We start from the raw sequence: 21,318 nt of genomic DNA on the forward strand, positions 1-21,318 counted from the left end.
TTAACAAACATAACATGTAAACAGTGTTCCAAGATCAGATATGTTGGAAAATACTGTGTTGAATAGATAGTTTTTTAAATGGGAAGAGGTCTCAGAACGTTCAATATGCTGACATGCCCTGTGAATATCTCACGTGTGGCTCAAAGACAGTATTTCCTGCAGAATCCTTTTTGTAAGGACCCTCTTTATGGAACTCGTAGTATCTCATGGACCCGACTTTGGAAAATGCTGTCGTGGGTGAAGGGGAGTCGGGGAAGAGTTTCAAACAAGGCCAGCTTTGGCCGGATAGAACTGGCCTGTGGATTATCAGGATTTATCCAGGATTAACAAGAAGACTATTGTCAAAGTCCTGATGATGCTAGATGGTGAGAGACTGAACTGGGCGGAGGCGGAGGTGACAGAGAATAGGATGATATATAAAGGTGATAGAAAAGAAAATGAGTGGGACCTGGTGGCTGATTTATGTGAGGTTATGAAAGATAAGAAAGGAGGAGGAATCTAGGCTAACTTTCAGTTTTACAAGGAGGAACATGCGGTGGATAGTGGTGTTGCAAGCAAGATAGGAAATATAGGAAGTGAAACAGGTCTAAGAGAGTTGACAAATTTCGCTTTGAATACATTGAATTTGAACTTCCTGCGACATCTCCAAGTGACATCAAATAGACAGCTGGCTTGCTGAGTCTGGAGTCCAGGAACTGAGCTGAAAGCATGGCTTTGTCAACCCCTCGGTTAGCATGGGGGTGGTAGTTAAAGCCATCGGCATAAATGCATAAATGAAGTTGAAAAAGTGGATCTACGAGTTGCAAGAGTCATAGATCAAGGCCCGTGGCGCCAGAGGAGGAGACAGAGAGGAGCCTCCAGGGTGGGAAGGAGAGCGATGTTATGGAACCTAGGAGACCAGAGAGTTTCCAAATGCTGTTTGTGTTTGTTAATGCTTTGTTTCCTTTTAGTGGCACATTTTCTGTTTGGCTCAGGCAAATACGAAAATTCACTCTCGTTCCGAAGTACACAGTGACAGACTGTTAGAGAACGTGTCCCAGAACTCGAGATGGGAAATCTAGCCTAGGATTTCAAAATCTGGTCGTCAAATATTCGTAAGTTGGATAGTTTACATTTCGACAGATCAGAGCCAGCTTTGGTTTTGTTCAGTTCAGTCACTCAGTCGTGTCTGACTCTTTGTTACTGCTGAAGAAAAGGAGCAGTTTGTTCTGCCTGACACCCCCCACCCCTGACTCCCCAAATCCTCCTTCTAGGCCAAGGAAGCAGCTGTTGAACCTCATGAGATTTGGGGAGCAGGGGCCTATGAGGGGTGGTTGGCAAAGTGCTGTCCCTCAGATTTCCCGTTTTCTGAAATTCCACTCGGCTATGATCCCTTGCTCTTTTTCTTCCTTCCCCTGTCCCCCATTTCCCCTCCTTTACCCTCCCCTCCCCTCCCCTCCCTTCTCATCCATAGGACAAGGCTTTGAGCCCTGAGGATGTACCAGGCATCACCGTGTTAGGTGTTAGGTGTTAGGTGTTAGGTGTTAGGAATCCAAAGAACCTTCAGTCCCAGGGGGGACCTTAGAGATGTAAATAGAGAACTACCTCTGAAAGTGCTAACAGGTGCTCTGATGCCCCAAATTCCCAGAAAACAAGATAAGGGAGGGACTGTTTTTACCTGCAGAGGGGGATTGGGGATCCCAGAGAAGGGGGACTGGTTCCCAGAGAAGGGGAACCACAATATATCCTCTGCCCAAATGCAGCAGCTGTTCCACATGGGAGCAACCGTTAGGCCACCCTCACCGTGGCATAAATGACTTCCTATCACCATTGACTGTCGCCTGCAGCAGAACGGGCTGGAATCCTGAGAAATCAAGAAGATTTCTTGATTTCAATCAGAAGCCCTGAGAAATCAAGAGATGTGACTTTTGGAATCTAGAACAAGGGGAAGAAAATGGCTTGGATGTGAGAGGCCACAGGAAATGGGAAGCAGGTGGTGGGGTTGTGGGGTGGGGGGTCTCAGCCAGCCAGTAGCCACAGAGAAGCAAGGGACAGTAACCCGACCTAGTTCACAGGCTTTCCTGGGGCTCTTTCCACTCATGGTCACACAAGGTCACCCATCAATGAGTGGCAGACCCAGGGTTCAAACCCAAGGCTCACTCTGAAGCTAGGCTCTTCCCACAGCAACTGAGGACTTGTGGATCAGAAGAGGCCCAAGGGCAATCAGGAGCATCAAGCTGGGGGCGACATAAAATGGCGTCTCAAGACCCCCTCCGGGAACCCGCGCCCGCCTGACCTTAACTTCACCTCAAACGGAAGTGCCTTCGGCCCTTTCGGAAGTCACTTTCCCCTCACCTTAAGGACTACAAAGCCACCGGACGTGACGTATAGGTCACATGGTGGTGCGGGGGCGGGGCTAGGGAAGAAACATCCCCAGCGGGCATGTGGCCGCGGGTTTTGCATGGTCCAATGAGGGCGGGCGGCGTGGCCAGGCCTGGTGGCGACGATGATGCGCCTTTCTTGTTTTCCTTCTTCAGCTCTGATAAAGATGAGGCTTAGCCAGGTGTTAGGTAATTCTGTTGTCACTTTCCACTTTGCATCTAATCATAGTCTTCTCTCCGATTCGTGGTATGTGTAAAGATTATTTTCTTTGTATCTCTTGAGTCTTTAATGCCCTTGTTAGCTTTCTTCCTTTGTTTCCACCAGCTCTTGCTCTTTCTGTTTATTTACGTTCTCATTTCTGCTCCAGCATCTACTTTCAGAAACAGGACAACTTAGGACTCTAAATTAGCTTGCCTTCTACCTCACCCTCCTTTCTTGAGCATAATGGTTTGTAACTTCTTTGAGCTTCTTGGTTTCCCCTGCTGGATCTGGTCCTTTTAAGTCAGGTTTTTACATTTTAATTTCAAAAAATATTAATGAATCCTCTCTTGGAATACTGAATACTGTCAGCTCTTACAAAGTCCCTTCCTTTTTGTTTTTCTTATTTCTTCCCTAAACATTGCCATGGTACATGGCACTAGGAGAAGGGAGGAGAGATTGTGGGGGTGGGAGGGGGGCGTTATGGGGAGTCCCTGTAAATCTTGAGCTCTGCTTGGTACTCTGGTGAGCACTCACTGTGGAAGTTTTCCCTCTTGTAACTTTTCTGCAGAAAATTTTCAGATCCCTGTGGATATCAGACAACTGTGAATTCCACCCAGCCCTGATTTCAAAGGGGTGGAACAGGCACGACAGTTCACGTGTTGTGGGTTAAAGCCCCCTCATTTTCCATCCTCTCTGTATCTTGTTGGACCATCTCTCTGGTCTGCAAAAACTGCTAGCATGGGCAGGTATATGGTTTAGAGCATGGTATACTCCAAGAGACCATCCGTTCCCACTACTGCTTCCCCCTCGTGGCTCAAGGAGCCAAAGCTCCTGGGGTCCCTGGGGTGGGGGTGTGGGAGAGAGCCTTACCCTGGCCTGCACCTGACCCGATTTCCTTGCCCTGTAGGAGTGCTGTTTAGCATCGAGGTCACCTCTACCTATTTCGCTGTGAGGAACTACTGGCGAGGATTCTTTGCAGCCACGTTCAGCGCCTTTGTTTTCCGAGTGCTGGCTGTGTGGAACAAGGATGCTGGTAACATGGGAAGCATCATCTGGGAAGTGGGACTAAGGCCCAAGGGTATATAGAGGGCAAGGGTACAGGTCGTGGAGTAGGGGAGTGTCTCTGCCAGTTGTTTAGTCGTTAAGTCGTGTCTGACTCTTCTGCAACCCCACGGGCTGTAGCCCACCAGGCTCCTCTGTGCATGGAATTTTCCAGGCAAGAATACTGGAGTGGGTTGCCATTTCCTTCTCCAGGGGATCTTCCTGATCTAGGCATGGAATCTGTATCTCCTGCCTTGGCAGGCAGATTCTTAACCGCTGAACCACCAGGGAAGCCTGTCTCTGCCAGTAGTGTTAAGGAAAAAGGAATTAAATAGAGGGGATAGTGGGTTTGGAGGAAGCTTTAATCCTGAAGACTGATGACCTTGGGTCCTTCTCGATGGCTTCTGTGACACTCCCACTATGACCTTGGTCTTTCCATCCTGTAGTCACCATCACAGCCCTCTTCAGAACCAATTTCCGAATGGACTTCCCCTTTGACCTGCAGGAACTCCCAGCCTTTGCAATTATCGGGTCAGTGGGCTTGGCTGCTCTGGGAGTGGGGGGGCCAGGGCTGGGGCAGAACTTTGGATTGGAAAGGACCCAAGCTGGGAAGTTGGCATGGGCAGGGGTAAGGTGGAAATTGCTGGGGGGGAGGTGGGTAGAAAGGGCAGGTGGACGCCTGGTATTTGCTTCCCTGCAGTGGCCAGGGCCGAGGGGTGAGGGTTTCATTTCTGTATGGCTTCCACCCTCAGGATTTGCTGTGGGTTCCTGGGAGCTGTGTTTGTGTATCTGCATCGCCAAGTCATGCTCGGCGTCCGAAAGCACAAAGCCCTCAGCCAGTTTCTGGCTAAGCAGTGAGTCACTGCCCTACCCGTTTACTCTCTGGTTTCTCCAAGAGTTCCTCCCTTTTAATCTTGGCGGAAGGCGTTAAATGCCTTTCGGTGGCTTGTGATAAAATACAGAAGCCCGGATACCCTACTAGGGACGAGCGGTGTGGTTTCCCCTTTAAAGATTGCTTATTGGTGGAGAGAGTGCTCCGTTTAATGGCCTGAGACCACAGGGGACGCCAGGAAACTTCGGATTCCCAGGGTCCAGTGTGGCATCCACTGTGGGTTGGCCAAATCAGGATGAGGATTAATTCTAAGTAATTAATCCTGTTTCTTTTCCAGCCGCCTGCTCTATCCTGGAATCGTCACCTTTGTCATCGCCTCCTTCACCTTTCCACCAGGAATAGGGCAGTTCATGGCCGGAGAGGTCAGCTCCAAGGGTGACCTTTGAGGGTGGGGGTCAGGTCACTGAGACTAAACCAGGATGGGACCACGTGGAAAAGAGGAAGTGGCGCAGGTGACCCTCGGGCTTCTGAGCATACATGTTTTTGCCCACGGATGGCATCGCTCCCTAAGAAAAAAGCGGAAAGGGACCCATGAAAAATGAGACCAGGGAATCGGTTCTCTTTAAAAAAATGGAAGTACCGAACATCTCTGGAGAACTGCTCCCTTTTGCTTCCTCCTGTCACAGCTGATGCCTCGGGAAGCCATCAGTACCCTGTTTGACAACAATACGTGGGTAAAACATACAGGGGACCCGGAGAGCCTGGGCCGGTCAGCTGTGTGGATCCACCCCAAAGCCAGTGTTGTTATCGTCCTCCTCCTCTTCTTCATCATGAAGGTACCTCTCCCTACACCCCTGACTCCCTGAGCTTCTGTTTTCAATCTAGGAACCAGGGTTTGCGTAAGGTGTGTGTGTGTGTGTGTGTGTGTGTGTGTGTGTGTGCGCCCCGTGTATCTGACTCTTTGCGACCCCATGGACTGTAGCCCACCAGGCTTCTCTGTCTATGGGATTTTCCAGGCAAGAGTACTGGAGTGGGTTGCCATTTCCTCATACATCTCATGCATTGGTAGGCAGATTTTTTACCACTAGCGCCACCTGTGGAGAAGGAAATAGCACCCCACTCCAGTACTCTTGCCCGGAAAACCCCATGGACTGAGGAGCCTGGTAGGCTGCGGTCCATGGTGGGGGGGGGGGGGGGGGGGGGGGGGGGGGGGTGGTCCTTGAGAGTGGGACACAACTGAGCGACTTCACTTTCACTTTTCATTTTCATGCATTGGAGAAGGAAATGGCAACCCACTCCAGTGTTCTTGCCTGGAGAATCCCAGGGACGGGGGAGCCTGGTGGGCTGCTGTCTATGGGATCGCACAGAGTCGGACACGACTGAACCGACTTAGCAACAGCAGCAGCACCACCTGTGAAATCGTGAAATCCGTCTGAGCCACTAGGGAAGCTCCTTTGCATAAGGTGAAAGTGAAAGTGAAGTTGCTCAGTCGTGTCCGACTCTTTGCAACCCCATGGACTGTAGACTACGAGGCTCCTCCATCCATGGGATTTTCCAGGCAAGAGTACTGTAGTGGGTTGCCATTTCCTTCTCCATAAGTTAGGGAAGGGTAAAACTTGGCCTGGTCTTTGTCCAACCTCAAAAGGAACAACTTGGAAATCAGAGCCTAAGTATTAATAAGTTGCTCATCTAGAAAACTGAACCAATATCTGGGTTAATGTTCCATTCATGTCAACTTCATGATGTTGTCATAATTATTATAACCCTTCTAAAGGTTCCACTTGCTAAATTATTGAGACACCGCAGCCGCTGAGTAAATAGGGACAAGACAGAGCTTAAGCAATACAATAACTGTGTGAAGACCTCAGATAAATTAACCAAATCTCTCCACATATTAGATAATTAGGTACTTCATCTCCAGCATCTGATTACCCATTTTCAGATGATTTGCATATCCATTTTTCTCCCAGTCTGGTGGATAATCTCTTCTCTAGAATTGCAAAAGAGATAAAATATTTAAATCCATTTTATTAGTGACTATAAATAATTTTTACAATATTATTATTCTCTATTGAGGTAGTGAGGCTGTGAGGATTTTGCCATTCTTAAACCATTTTCTTCTAACTTAAGTTAGGAAACAAAAGCTGATCTCTTTTACTTACATTGGTTCTTTCTCATATCTTCCCATCAAGGATCACATGGATATAGACTTTTCAGTTACTGCCTTGGTTATTTTTATTTCCACCCCTGGTTGTGACATCTGTTATAATTGCTGTTTGTCTTTTTCTCTCTTTTTGATGATTGCCTCATTATTAATAGTATGTCTTGTCTGAATAGCCCATGATTTTCCTGTATATATTTGGAGCAGAAAATGGCAACCCACTCCAATTTTCTCACCTGGAGAGTCCCATGGACAGAGGAGCCGGGTGGGCTCCAGCTCATGGGATCACAAGAGTCAGACATGACTTAGTGGCTAAACCTTGTCTGAATAGCCCATGATTTTTCTCTATATATTAGGGTTTTCATTTGATTTTCTTTTCAACAAATCCAATTAACGATTCTATTTTAGTCTATAGCACAATTTTTTACATACATTTTAGTGGATTTAACAATACTTTTGGGCAGACTTTAGATGAAGCCACAAAACTTGATATGTTTAAAATAAAATATAGACAATAAAGCAGGGGGCATCTAGATGTTCAGAATCATGCATAAGGAGTGTTCTGGTTGGTGTTATCACTGGATACCTTGCCTTTTAAGAATTCACCAGCAAAAGGCAGTTCTTCTCTTCTTCATTCCCATATAATTTACCAAAGTCAGAGAGTTCTGTCCACATTGAACTTTCATGTTTATTAAGTTATTCTTTTTTAAAGAGAATCTTTTTTAAAAAATTAATTATTTTTGGCTGCACTGGGTCTTTGTTGCTGCACGTGGGGTTTCTCTAGTTGCAGCGAGTGGGGGCTACTGTCTAATTGCGGTATGCAACTTATTCTTGATACTTACTGTGAAACTCTATTTCTATAGGATATGAGTCACTAAGTTATATTGTAATAGCTGTAGTGGGTTCATTCATCCATTTATTCAACAAGTGTTCTAATGCACCTACTGTGTGCCAAATATGAGATACTTAATTATTGATCTTTGGCATATCTAATGCTTGTAGTTGGAAAAAGTTATTTAAAAATTTCTAATTGGTTTTTTGCTGCTCATTTAATGTACTTGTCAATGGTCTTATGATTAGAGATACCAAGTGCTTGACATACCAGGTTCCAGCTCTGTCACTTATGTTTTCAGGATTTGCTTTGGGGTTCTGGGAGCTGTATTTATGTATTCTGTTTCTTATTCCATTCTACATGGGTTAATTGAGTCTATGGCTTCCATATTTTGCACACCCACTTTATTAATTAGATCATTTTCATTTCTTCCTTCAAAAGATTTGATATTTTTTAGTCATAAACTTCTCCGTGTCTTGCTAGGGATCTGATTTTTCATTATAGAGTTTATCTTCTCTAATTTATAAACCCCAGCTCCTTGTAATTAGCTGTTGAGCATACAAACCCATCTGCAGCAACCAAGTCCAAGTTTTGATGGCATCTCAGGATTTATTGTTCAATGATAATAATTCTGTGTTTGCGATACTCCTCTAGATTGAACTGTTTCTTTGGGATCATATATATTTTTGAAACATTAAGCATTTGAAAATTTTTGGAGAAACAAAATTCTGTATATATTTTCAACATCTCCTTCATGCCTCGCCTCATTTCCACAGATATTTCCCAAGCATATCTCTGGATCCCACTTTACAGAATGAGGTTTATTCTGAGAAACCTACTTGGATTATGTAGAAGGACTAAGCTGTATGTCACTCACTAATTTCTTAATTACATCCTCATTAATGTCTACATATAAGAGAATCCAGAAAAGAAACTCAGGGCTTTCCTGGCAGCTCAGGGATAAAGAATCCACTTGCCAATGCTGGAGACACGAGTTTGATCCCTGCTCTGGGAAGATCCCACATGCCACGGAGCAGATAGGCCCATGCACCACGACTATTGAGCCTGTGCTCTGGAGCCCGGGCGCTACAACTACTGAAGTCCGGGTGCCCTGGAACCTGTGCTCCACAGTGAGAGGCGAGAAGTGCTGTCACAGCTGGAGAGTAGCCCTCGCTTGCCACAGCTAGAGAAAACCCCGGGCAGCGACAGAGACCCAGCACAGCTGATAAATAAATAATTTTTTTTTTAAGAAAAGCAGCTCACGTTTCTTGGGCTATATTTCAAGCCCAACAGTTTGCAGCCTGCCTGTACTATTCTATAATATTCTAAATGTAAAGCTATCCACTGCTATAAATCTACATTACCTAGTTATCACTGCTTCCAGCATCTTCACTCTCCTATCACTGGACATATAACCATACCCTTATTTCCAAAATGGGGACAGTAAAGATACCTAACCACATTAAAACATAGAATTGACTAGAACTATTTTTCCACAGTCTGATTTGAAATTTAGCCCATGTGGTCTTCTGGCAGTATCCGTGTTCACAGATTGGATTCTCAGTTCAGCTCTTTTATAAGACACTGATGAAGGGAACTTCCATCTTCTCAATTTTAAGACATGGAAAGTTATCATCTTGTTGTGAGTCTGGTGTGTCTCTAATGAGTATGAATATGATTACAACATCTCCATTTCCTTTTTAATGAGTCTAACGTTATTAGCTAGTATCATTGAGTTCTCAATACAGCCCAAGGCTCTGGAGAATTCTTGCCTAATCTTCCCTTGGTTCCTCCTTGTGAAGCATCTAAATAAAACACAATCTGTGAGAAGGGGTCTCTAGTTTCCCACTTCTCTAGAACTGGGGGCTTAAAATCTTGGGAGTAATTTGTGTTCCAGATCACTTGCCCTGCTTCTGGATTTTCCCTTTTGTGTGCTAACAACTCAAAAAGTTTGCTAGTGTCAAGCGTCCACCTCTGTGCTGCAGGAGTTGATAACTTTCAGCTTCCTGTGATGCTGATCCTGTTCTTACGCGTATCTTGGAAGATAATCTAAAGTTCATCCTCTGAAATCAGACACATCGGCCACCTATTATCTGTATTACTGGAGCTTTCAGATTAACCTGAGCCTACAAAATCCCTTATGGCTTTCATGTACTTATTCCAAAGAGATAGTAGGGAATAGTTCAAGAGGTTTCCAAATGTTATATGAGTCAGGATCCCTTAAGAAGCTTAAACTATCAGCATCTAGAACTCCGTCTCCAGACAGTCCAGTGGGGTAGCCTTCCGTGATGTCTGCTCATCACAGTTCAAACAAGTTCCCCTGCAAGCATTACTGGTGGGTGTTTTAAGCAAATATTAGCTCCGAGAAGCATTTTCGCTTTGTATGAATACTGTTTGACGAAACTCTTCTTTCTTTCCTTCCTTCCTGCCTACTTAACTTACCTTCCTACCTCCTACCTACCTACCTCCTACCTACCTACATCCTACCTGCAATTACTGAGCACTGTGCTGGTACTGAGAGAAGGCAGAGACAAGGCAAACGCTTGTTACATACACAAGGAATTTGCAATCTGCAACCCTCTTCATTTATACATTTAACTCTGCTGTTCTCAACTTTGCTGTTTTAAATAGTTCTATTCTGACAATTGTAGAAGGAAATGACAACTCACTGAGGTATTCCTGCCTGGAGACTCCCATGGGCAGAGGAGCCTGGTGGGCAAAGGTCTATAGGGTTGCAAAGAGTTGGACACGACTGAAGTGACTTAGCATGCACACGTGCATTCTGACAAATATGTATTTAGCTTGATCTCAGAGCTTCTGGGACAAAGGCTTCTCAGAGCCTTTATCATTGTCTTTTTTCTAAATTTATTTTTAATTGCGGGCAAATTGCTTTACGATGTTGTGTTGGTTTCTGCCGTATGTTTATCACTGTCTTTTGAGGTCAGCCCTGGCTCAAGGGAATCTCTCTAAGGTTCAGAAAGTGAGAAACTTTATTTTCATTAGTTTACAATAAAGTTGGTACAGTTTTTCATCTTTGTGATCCCATGGGCTATACAGTTCATGAAAGTCTCTAGGCCAGAATACTGGAGTGGGTAGCTTTTCCCTTCTTCAGGGGATCTTCCCAACCCAGGGATCAAACCCAGGTCTCCCACATTGCAGGCAGATTCTTTACCAGCTGAGCCACAAGGAAAGCCCATATTCGCAGCAGAGTAGGCAAAAGAACTGAGAAATAGAATGCGAAAAAGACTAGTGATTGAACTTTTGAAATATCTGTAAAAGAAACAAAAATATGCAACATAATATATAAATTAAGCAACCGGTTTACATATGACTTCCAAAATAAGTAAACCAATCTTAGAAAAAGGTCTCAAACTAATTTGGTGAAGGATGACAGCAGCTAAGGGTCAAAACAAATTCAGTTCAGTTCAGTCGCTCAGTCGTGTCAGACTCTTTGCGACCCCATGAATCGCAGCATGCCAGGCCTCCCTGTCCATCACCAACTCCCGGAGTTTACTCAAACCCATGTCCATGGAGTCGGTGATGCCATCCAGCCATCTCATCCTCTGTCATCCCCTTCTCCTCCTGCCCCCAATCCCTCCCAGCGTCAGGGTCTTTTCCAATGAGTCAACTCTTCACATGAGGTGGCCAAAGTATTGGAGTTTCAGCTTCAGCATCAGTCCTTCCAATGAACACCCAGGATTGATCTTCTTTAGGATGAACTAGTTGGATCTCCTTGCAGTCCAAGGGGACTCTCAATAATCTTCTCCAACACCGCAATTCAAAAGCATCAATTTTTCGGCACTCAGCTTTCTTCACAGTCCAACTCTCACATCCGTACATGACCACTGGAAAAACCATAACCTTGACTAGACGGACCTTTGTTGGCAAAGTAATGTCTCTGCTTTTTAATATGCTATCTAGGTTGGTCATAACTTTCCTTCCAAGGAGTAAGCATCTTTTAATTTCATGGCTGCAGTCACCATCTGCAAAACAAATTACCAGGATAAAAATATTTACAACTGAAAAACTGCACCAACTTTATTGTAAACTAATGAGAAATAAAGTTTCTCATTTTCTGAACCTTAGAGAGATTCCCTTGAGCCAGGGCTGACCTCAAAAGACAATGATAAATGTATGGCAGAAACCAACACAACATCATAAAGCAATTGTACATATTACTTTTGCTAAAATCATCCCAATTCCTTTTGGAATTCTACCTTGGCCTTGGAGTTCTTTTCTATGACACTGGCTGGCTTAGCTGGCTCTTGCAATGTGCTCTTGCAAGTTGGTCAGGACAGATCTGATTTTCTGATCTTTGTTGAAGGTGATTTGATGTTAAAGGAAAATGTTAAAGCAAATGGCTCGGCCAGGGCCGTCTTCACTCCAGGTTCCTTTGTGAGGTTTGCCATGTAGATGGCTTTGTAAATAACCTTACTGAAGCTAAATCAGTCACACAGTAAGTCACTATGACTTGAAGGTGTCTGCCACTTGGAAATGAGGCTCTTTTTCAGAAACATAGTCTGGCCAGGAAAAGATATCCTCAAGGTTCAAGAGCTTCAGGCTGCTCTGCTGAGGTGACCTTTTGGGGTTAAGAGGATACAGTGGGCTAGGGCCCTTTGGGGACAGTGACAGAGGAGTCCCCTGCGGCCCCAATCCTTGTTTTGATCACCTAAAGGCAAATATTGTCACTCCAAGTAGGAGCGATTTGGGTTAACTGTCTGGAAGAACCTTCTTATAATGTTGTCTTTGGTGATATCTTAGCCTGAGTGCTCCATGCTTTTTTTGGTTCTGGGGGAAGGTGACAGACAAGATGACTTCCAGAAGGATTAGCTCTCCCAGGATTTCTGTAACTCTTGGAACAAGAAGCAGGAAAGTAGTGGGAAGGGGGTTGTGAGTGTGTGTGTGTGTGTGTGTGTGTGTGTGTGTGTTGGACACAGTCTAGAGGGTGTGCTGATGCCTCTTTTTACCCCAGTTCTGGATGTCCATCGTGGCCACCACCATGCCCATACCCTGCGGAGGTTTCATGCCTGTGTTCGTGCTTGGTAAGTTCTGATGGGAAGCCTGGGATCTTACTGGTGGGTCAGGCTAGGGTACTGTGAAAATAAGGAAAGGCCTGGAATACTGGGGGCTTGAGTTCAGTCTTAGCACCCAAGGAGGCATTGGCTCTTAAAAAATGGAGGATAAAGACCTTGACTCTCTCAACACCTTCCTTCTTTTGGTCTCTCCCTAGGAGCTGCATTCGGAAGGCTAGTAGGAGAGATCATGGCCATGCTTTTCCCAGATGGTATCTTATTTGATGACATCATCTACAAGATCCTACCTGGGGGCTACGCAGTTATTGGTAAGACACACTCCACCCTTCTGTAACCCCAGGTACCCACACTCAGACTCTCCCATGACATCTGCATTCCAGGCTATACAATAATGGTCTTAATTTAATGCTGTTTAATTCAACTTTTATTTAAATAATCAGCCCTTGGCTCTGACTCTAATTAGCTCTCATTAAACATCTTTGAGCCTCCCTATTTCTTCACACAGAATAGGGTTTATAGGGATTAAATGAGATAATAAGGATGAGAACATCTAGGATTGCCTCTGAGTATTTGGTAAGGGCTTTTTCTTTTTCTCCAAAGAATCGTGGAAACAACAGTGCTTGTGACTGCTCGAATACTTCTACCTGCAGGTGTGCTCATGTTGATGAGACTTAGGAACACATGACTAAGAGCTCAGAAATGTGGACTCTGGTCTCATCCCTACCTCTTGTCACTGGATGACCATGGGGCAGATTACCTGCCTTTCTGCACCTTAGTTTCTTTATTCTAAAATGACTTTGAGATGTCTTACACTCCTAACATTTTAAGAGTCTGAGATTATCTTTTCCCATTACATGTATAGTCCCTTCCACCCAAAAACCATGTTTAACAAAATGACCAGGATATTCCCTAGAATTATTATGCTTCCTCCCTCCCTCTCCTCTTTACCAAAATCCCATGACATCTAAGGCCATGCTTCCTTTGATATAGACGAACTAATCAGCTTTATAGAACACAAGGTGACCTTAGTCCCCCATCACAGTTCTATACAGAAACTTCTTGCATCTGCGATTATTCCCTATCTTCACGCCTCTCAGATATCCCTTCAACCTCCCTGGTAGACATTTCCCTTAGCATGCATGCGTGCTAAGTCACTTAAGCCATGTCCGACTCTGTGATCCTATGAACTGTAGCCCACCAGGCTCCTCTGTCCATAGGATTCACCAGGCAAGAATACTGGAGTGGGTTGCCATGCCCTCCTCTAAGGGGTCTTTCTGACCCAGGGATCAAACCCATGTATTCTGTGCTTCCTGCATTAGCAGGCGAATTCTTTACCACTGAGCTACCCGGGAAGCCTATGTATATATATATATATATATATATATATATATATATATATACACACACATACATACATTGGCTTATATATGGGATATATATATCTCTCTCCTGTGTTAATGTTCTGTAGTATATTGCATGCACTATCCAGTAAAACCATTCCTCCCAATCTTTATCTTTTGTGACTTTTTCTTATTCTATTTTCATGTGTGGCTTCCCCAGCATCTTTTCTCATAGTATATCTTCCCATGTTTAAATAAGAAATAAAGTTAATGCACTAGGGACTCTTTGGCTGATGGGAAATCATAACCAAAAACAAGTAAGACAGGTTCTATCTTCAAAGAGCTTATGGAATCATAATGTTTTAGACCTGCAAGGGCCTTAGAACTTATCTAATGACCCGTTTCACCTTAGAGATGAGAGCATGGGGTTCCAGAAGGATTAAGTTCTTCTCATACAGTTGAGAAATAGAATCAGGATCTCATTGCTCCAAGCCCACAGCAGAATTCTTGGGTTTTGAGTCCGCTCATGAATTGTTGGCATCAGAACCTGAGGCCCCAAATAAAATGCTGTAAATGGGTTTTTAAAATGCTCAGTTAAGAGTGACCCAATTGTTTAAAAGCAAGGAACAGATAGCACATCACCATATTTTATAAATGAAAATTTGGACACACAGTTTTTTAAGTTGCCAAAGGTCATAGAATGAGATCCAAATGATTTTCTAACAGCTCAGCATTCTAGCCCCTACGTGACACACGGTCATCTCAGGAGCGCTGGCACTGCTCAGGGTCACCTCTCCCCTCCGTGTCACTCCCGTCACACCCCCCACATAGCCGCCGTGCCAAGAAAGGCAGCCCTAACCCAGGGTGCACGTCTGTGTCTGATTCCAGGAGCAGCAGCGCTGACTGGTGCGGTGTCCCACACAGTCTCCACGGCCGTGATTTGCTTCGAACTAACGGGTCAGATTGCTCACATCCTACCCATGATGGTGGCTGTTATCTTGGCCAACATGGTGGCTCAGAGCCTGCAGCCCTCCCTTTATGACAGCATCATCCAGGTCAAGAAGCTACCCTACTTGCCTGACCTTGGTTGGAACCAGCTCAGGTCAGGGGCACCAGCTGGAATTAGCTCAGATCTGATGGGGTGGGGGTGGGAGGTTCTGAGATTGAGAATGAGGTTAGGGTCGATGTCTGGATGCACTGCTTTTTTAAATTTATTTTTATATTCCCATGTACTTAATAATTTTGTGAGTGATCAAATGCATGCTAAAAACTTCATGGGAGGAGTGGAAGGGACCGCCAAGGGACAGGCATATATGGTGGGGCTAACCTCCCCGGTGCTTTCTCCCTCCATAGCAAATTTACAATCTTTGTTGAGGACATCATGGTACGGGATGTGAAGTTTGTTTCAGCTTCCTGCACATACGGGGAGTTGCGAAACCTGCTCCAGACCACCACAGTCAAGACTTTACCACTGGTTGAATCAAAAGGTCAGTGGGAGGGAAGAAAGCAGATTCCTGGGCTAGTGACCTGAACAAAGGCACCACAGAAGTGCAGGCAGTACTGGGGTGAGCGCTTGTCTGTAGGGGCCACCCAGCCTCTGCTCTTTAGGGAACATAATCGATCATCTTCAAGGAAGGAAAAGCATAGCCATAACACAAGCGCAGGAAGACAGTTAAAAATCCAGTGAAAGAAATACAGTTGATTCTCATTATTCCTTGTAGTTATGTTCTAAAAACTTGCCATGAACACTGAGTTAAGGATACTGTACTGAACGTAGTGGCTCAGCTGGTAAAGAATCCGCCTGCAGTGTGGGAGACCTGGGTTCGATCCCTGGGTTGGGAAGATCCCCTGGAGGAGGGAAAGGCTACCCACTCCAGTATTCTGGCCTGGAGAATTCCATGGACTATATAGTCCATGGGGTCGCAAACAGTCGGACACAACTGAGTGACTTTCACTTCACTGAACCATTGCTCCCGAAGGAAATTCAAGGTGAAGTTCCTGCAAGCCTCTGGTCACATTTTCTTCAAGTAGTCAAAGCAGCATACACTTGTCTTAAATGTGTTTCTCCTTGTGTGTGTGCTTAATTGCTTTGGTCATGTCTGACTCTTTGTGACCTTGTGGACTGTAGCCCTCCAGGTTTCTCTGTCCATGGGGATTCTCCAGGCAAGAACACTGGAGTGGGTTGCCATGCCCTCCTCCAGGGCATCTTCCCAATCCAGGGATCAAACCCATGTCTCTTACTTGTCCTGCATTGGCAGGCGAGTTCTTTACCACCAGTGCCACCTGGGAAGCCCTGTGTTTCTCCTTAAAGACAACTTATTTAATATCTGTTGTTAATCCATTAACTTGGAACTCACCACGACCAACAGCATGATAGCTCATGGCTAAATAAAGCTTATCTAACACATGTATTTTTCTACATAAGGCACATCACAGCCTGGGGGCAATTGTAAACAACAAAATCACCATCATGAAACACAAAAATACAAAAATCATGACATTCCATGGATCACGAAAGGAACACTTGTTTATAATATGAAGCTAGAAAAAAGAAAAGGCAGCATATCACTCTGTTCAGACTCAACCGGGAACATGTGCATGGGGCACCTCAGATCTTTTGCTGCTTTACATGTGCCTGTGAATGATGGGGAAAGCACAGCACGTATTATTGATTTTGGGTTATAAATACACTTGAGCCAGTGGGTGAATTCACAAATAGGTAATGGAAGTGGTTTAGTCGATAAATTGTGTCTGGCTCTTGCAACCTCATGGGCTGTAGCTCACCAGACTTCTCTGTCCCTGGGATTCTCCAGGCAAGAATACTGGAGTGGGTTGCCATTTCCTTCTCCAGGGGATCTTCCTGACCCAGGGATTGAACCTGGGTCTCCTACATTGTAGGTGGATCCTTTACTGACTGAGCCATCAGGGAAGCCTTCACAAATAGGGAATCTGTGAATAATGAGGCTCATCTGTAAATCTTACACCCCCTGAGGTGGCTCTCTTTGCCCCATGGCTAAATGACAGTTGTTCTTTAATACCCAATTTAAGGAGCAGATGAGACTGTTCCATGTGAAGGAGTAAACATGTTTGATAAGTAGTGATTTCACTTCCTTCACCATCCTTTCTGCCCACCTCTGACACTTAATCTTGCTTTGTATTACTTCTTATTGTGGTTTCTATATCCATGTCTTATCTTCCTCACTAGATTCGGTATCCTTTGAGGGCTGAGACTATAACATCTGTCTCCCTCAGACTTCTTCCTTATAGGTATTTACCAGATATTAAATAAATATTTGTCTAATGTTTGAATTAGTGTGATGGAATCATAGGGCCGTTTGAAGCCATTTAAATTATTAGCTCTAATTTCAGATGATTAGAATATCCAAATTACCTTAGTTTTAATATTTTCCCAAATACCTTTCAGTGGCCTCTAAAGCAGAGGAACACAGGATGGGTTGCAGGGTTTTAATAGTAATGACTAAGACTTAACAGGTAAAGGATCTGCCTGCCAATGCAGGAGACATAAGAGATGCAGGTTCAATCCCTGGGTCAGGAAGAACCCCTGGAGGAGGACATGGCAACCCACTATTCTTGTCTGGAGAATTCCATGGACAGAAGAGCCTGGCGGGCTACAGTCCTTAGGATCGAACAGTCAGAAGGACTGAAGCGACTTAGCATAGCACACAGCACAAGACCGAACAGTAAGATTTATCTCAGTTACACCGCCTTAATGTTGGACTTCTTTCTACTTTTTTTTAATCTTGGACTTCTAAGGTGATGCTAGTGGTAAAGAACCTGCCTGCCAATGCAGGAGATGTAAGAGACATGGGGGTCAATCCGAGAGATATGGGTTTGATCCCTGGGTCAGGAAGATGCCCTGGAGGAGAGCATGGCAACCCACTCTAGTATTCTTGCCTCGGAAATCCCATGGACAGAGGATCTTGGCAGGCTACAGTCCATAGGGTTGCAAAGAGTCTGAAGTGACTTAGCACGCATGCAATCTTATGGTCTTAGAATGCAATGAAAATGTTAATGATAGTAACGGAATGCTAATAAATATAAAGGGCTTCCCTGGTGGCTCAGAGGTTAAAGTGTCTGCCTGCAGTGCAGGAGACCCGGGTTCGATCTCTGAGTCGGGAAGATCCCCTGGAGAAGGAAATGGCAACCCACTTCAGTATTCTTGCCTGGAGAATCCCATGGAGGGAGGACCCTGGTAGGCTACAGTCCATGGGGTCGCAAAGAGTCAGACACGACTGAGCGATTTCACTCACTCACTCACTCAATAAATATAAAAGAACTTTTCTTGAAAAAGGAGGCATTATGTCTATGCCTAGAAGGACCCAGAGTATTTTAGTGATTAAACATCAGATATCCTTGTAGCCTTTTTTCAAAGTATTGGGTTGGCCAAAAAGTTCATTTGGGTTTTTCCATAAGATGATACGGGCTTCCCTAGTGGCTCAGATGGTAAAGAATCCGCCTGCAATGCGGGAGGCCTGGGTTCAATCCCTAGATTGGGAAGATCTCCTGGAGGAGGGCCTGGCATCCCACTCCAATATTCTTGCCTGGAGACTCCTATGGACAGAGGAGCCTGGCAGGCTACAGTCCCTGAGGTCATAAAGAGTCGGACATGACTGAGTGACTAAGCATAGCACACAGCACATAAGATGATCCAGAAAACCCAAACAAACTTTTTGTCCAGCCCAATATAGTCCCATATCAGTGTGAATGGTTTTTAATGTGTCTTCTTTTGGAGACAGAGTTGATGAGCCTATTTTAATTCCTAGTTCACCTGTTTGCAAACTGTCTATGTAAGGACTGCATCAAAATAAGTACAAATTAGCACCAGTTAATATACTCTCATGGAGAAGGAAATGGCAAACCACTCCATTATGCTTGCCTGGGAAATCCCATGGACAGAGGAGCCTGGTGGGCTATAGTCCATGGGGTTCCAAAGAGTCGGACACCACTGAGCAACTGAATAACAACAATGTACTCTCAATTGAGTCCCTAAGTGCTAAATGGGTGAAATAAAAGGAACTGAGTGAGGTTCAGTCCTGAAAGACTTTGGAAATGAGTTTTTAGGAAGAGAGGGTAAGAGCTGAAAAGAGTCGGGCGCTGGGCTGAGTCCCTGACTCCATCCTGTGGAGAGAGGGGCGAGGGGGGGGGATCGAGCTGTCCTCAGGCTGAGCCTGGGTCTCCCCCAGAGTCAATGACCCTGCTGGGCTCCGTGGAGCGGTCAGAACTCCAGTCCCTGCTGCAGCGTCACCTGTGTCCTGAGCGGAGGCTGCGGCTGGCCCAGGACATGGCGAGGAAGCTGTCTGAGCTGCCCTTCGACGGGAAGGTGCGGCCGGCTGGGGTGGGGCGCTCTGGCGCCTGGCCCCAGGGTCGGCCCGAGTCCTTTGCCTTTGTGGATGAAGGTGAAGATGAGGATCTCTACGGGAAGCCCGAGGTAAGCGGGCTGGGAAGGGTCAGGGGAGCGGGACAGATGGGACAAAGGGAAAACAGGAAGAGAGAGGATTGATGCTGATCACTGACAAAGTCTAAGAGATCAGTGCCCCTGCATCCAGGGACTGAAGGAGATGAGGTTGCAAATTTTGGAGCCATGAGAATTCAGAGAGCTCTGAGGACTTCTGAATTGGAAAGAACAATAGCATTAGATAGGTTTCCCAGGACACCAGCTGTACAGACAGGACGAGGTAGCCTCTTCTCTAGGAGTGAGAATTTTTACTGTTCTCTACAGATGCCTTCTCTTCCTCCTCGTCACCCCCTTCCTACTGATCCACTGCCCCCTGAAGAGCCCAATGGGCCCCTGCCCAGCCACAAACAGCAGCTGGAAGCACTGGAGTCTACAGGTAAAGATTCTCCCATCACGCATCTCACCCTTGCCTCACACCTTGTGGGTTGTCTCTGCGTGCTCCTCAACCTAAGGGCTGCTATTATGAGGAGGGATGAGGCCAAGGGATGGTGGGATGGGATTTCTATTCTTTGAGTCCAATGTTACTGTCCCAAAGTGGGGGGGGGCGGCAAGGACTGGATTAGGAGGGTGGCAGAGGGGAGGTCCTATAGAGGTGAGGCTAGAAATGCGAACCTGTTGTGACAAAGTATCAGGACAGCTTGGGGTCCCTAACCGTTTCCTCCCAGGATGGATAGTGCTTTGTCTCCATTTCCATCCATTCACCACTCCTCTCAGGTCCAAGACCCTCCATCTTTCGGTCCCTGCTTCGCTGCTTACTAGGCAGAACTCGCCCCAAAAAGAAGAAAGTGACCCAGGTGAGAAAAGATGTGTTGGGTAAGGGAACTTGTCTTTGAGGAGTGAGAATCCCATGATCCTTAAGGTGGGAGGGAAGAGGTCCCACCAGGGAAGAGAAACTTCATCATATGTAAGGGATGATGGGATAAAAAGAGGCATCTGTGGCCTGGCCAGGGAGAGGCGGTTATGGTTCTACAAGGAAGAAAAGGGAAGGAACTTGGACCTATGTCTTTCTTCTCTAGGATTCAACGGATTTAGTGGATAACATGTCTCCTGAAGAGGTAAGTAAAGGCAACAGGAAGCTGGGGTGAATCATTTTTCTATTTGGTTATGTTTTGTTGGCCTCACTGTGTGACATGCAAAAATCTTAGTTCCTTGACCAGGGATAGAACTCATGCCACCTGCATTGGAAGCATTGAGTGTTAACCACTGAACCACCAGGGAATTCCCTGTCTTGTTAAGTGAAGACATTGCTCTTTTTTTTTTTTCCCGAATCTTCTTCATTGTGTTGTTGTAAGAATAAGATGTGAAGCTAGGCAGAAGGGCACTCTGAGAGGTTGTTCGTGGCGTTTGACTACGGAGTGGTGCTGGGCACATTGCTTGGAGGTGGGGAAACGTGGCGGGGTCCTCCCGGGGACCAGTGTCTTTTCAGGAGAAGGAAGTTCTGAGCTGCTGTGTGTAGATGGGCCAGTGGTGCTAGGATGAGCCTTAGAACTTTGGGACGTTAGAGGCATTCTGGATCAGGCAGACGCTATGTGGGAAGGATGACATTTACCTGCAGGAAGATCGCACTGGGCAGCCAACTCATATAAACAGAGGTGGAAGAACAGCATCAAAACTAAAATGGGGAAATCAGTGCCTGGTGAGGTTACTATGCTAGGTTGATCTGGGCCCTGAGACAGGGGACAATGGGAAGATTCCAGGAAGCGAGACTGGGAAGAGCCACAGACTGAGGCCAAATACCGACCACGGTGCCTCCTTGGGACAAATGCCTATTTCTGCAGAGAGGGAGCTGTTGAGTCCACGAGAGAGAAAATCAAGCACTGGGTGGAGCAGGTTGTGCTGACTGACCAGAACATGGCACAGGGAACAGATTGGGAACACGTGGCTGAGTTGTGCAGATCAGAACTACCCTGGGGTGTGGAGAGAGAGCAATAAAATCCATTAGCAACCATTCCATTTAGTCAAGAGAAGGCAAGCTTGCTGCAAAGGCTGAACGGTAGAGCTTTAAAAGTACGTGGCTGAAATATCAGACTTTCTAGCCTTC

At 45.6% G+C, this 21,318-nt stretch overlaps 1 protein-coding gene across 2 annotated transcripts in view; it reads left to right on the forward strand.

The window, feature by feature from the left end:
• The window catches only part of CLCN1 (chloride voltage-gated channel 1), a 38,835-nt gene that overhangs the window by 12,688 nt on the left and 4,829 nt on the right, over window positions 1–21,318 (forward strand). For both annotated transcript variants that reach the window (XM_043463930.1, XM_043463931.1), the window contains exons 8-20: window positions 3,470–3,595; window positions 4,050–4,134; window positions 4,356–4,457; window positions 4,773–4,857; window positions 5,122–5,271; window positions 12,401–12,470; window positions 12,659–12,769; window positions 14,690–14,903; window positions 15,155–15,288; window positions 19,006–19,250; window positions 19,542–19,653; window positions 19,992–20,071; window positions 20,294–20,332. In XM_043463930.1, the coding sequence (XP_043319865.1) occupies window positions 3,470–3,595; window positions 4,050–4,134; window positions 4,356–4,457; window positions 4,773–4,857; window positions 5,122–5,271; window positions 12,401–12,470; window positions 12,659–12,769; window positions 14,690–14,903; window positions 15,155–15,288; window positions 19,006–19,250; window positions 19,542–19,653; window positions 19,992–20,071; window positions 20,294–20,332 (1,553 nt within the window). The remainder of the gene's footprint in view (window positions 1–3,469; window positions 3,596–4,049; window positions 4,135–4,355; window positions 4,458–4,772; window positions 4,858–5,121; window positions 5,272–12,400; window positions 12,471–12,658; window positions 12,770–14,689; window positions 14,904–15,154; window positions 15,289–19,005; window positions 19,251–19,541; window positions 19,654–19,991; window positions 20,072–20,293; window positions 20,333–21,318) is intronic.

This window comes from Cervus canadensis, chromosome 3, assembly GCF_019320065.1.
Source record: "Cervus canadensis isolate Bull #8, Minnesota chromosome 3, ASM1932006v1, whole genome shotgun sequence".
Taxonomy (NCBI): domain Eukaryota; kingdom Metazoa; phylum Chordata; class Mammalia; order Artiodactyla; family Cervidae; genus Cervus; species Cervus canadensis.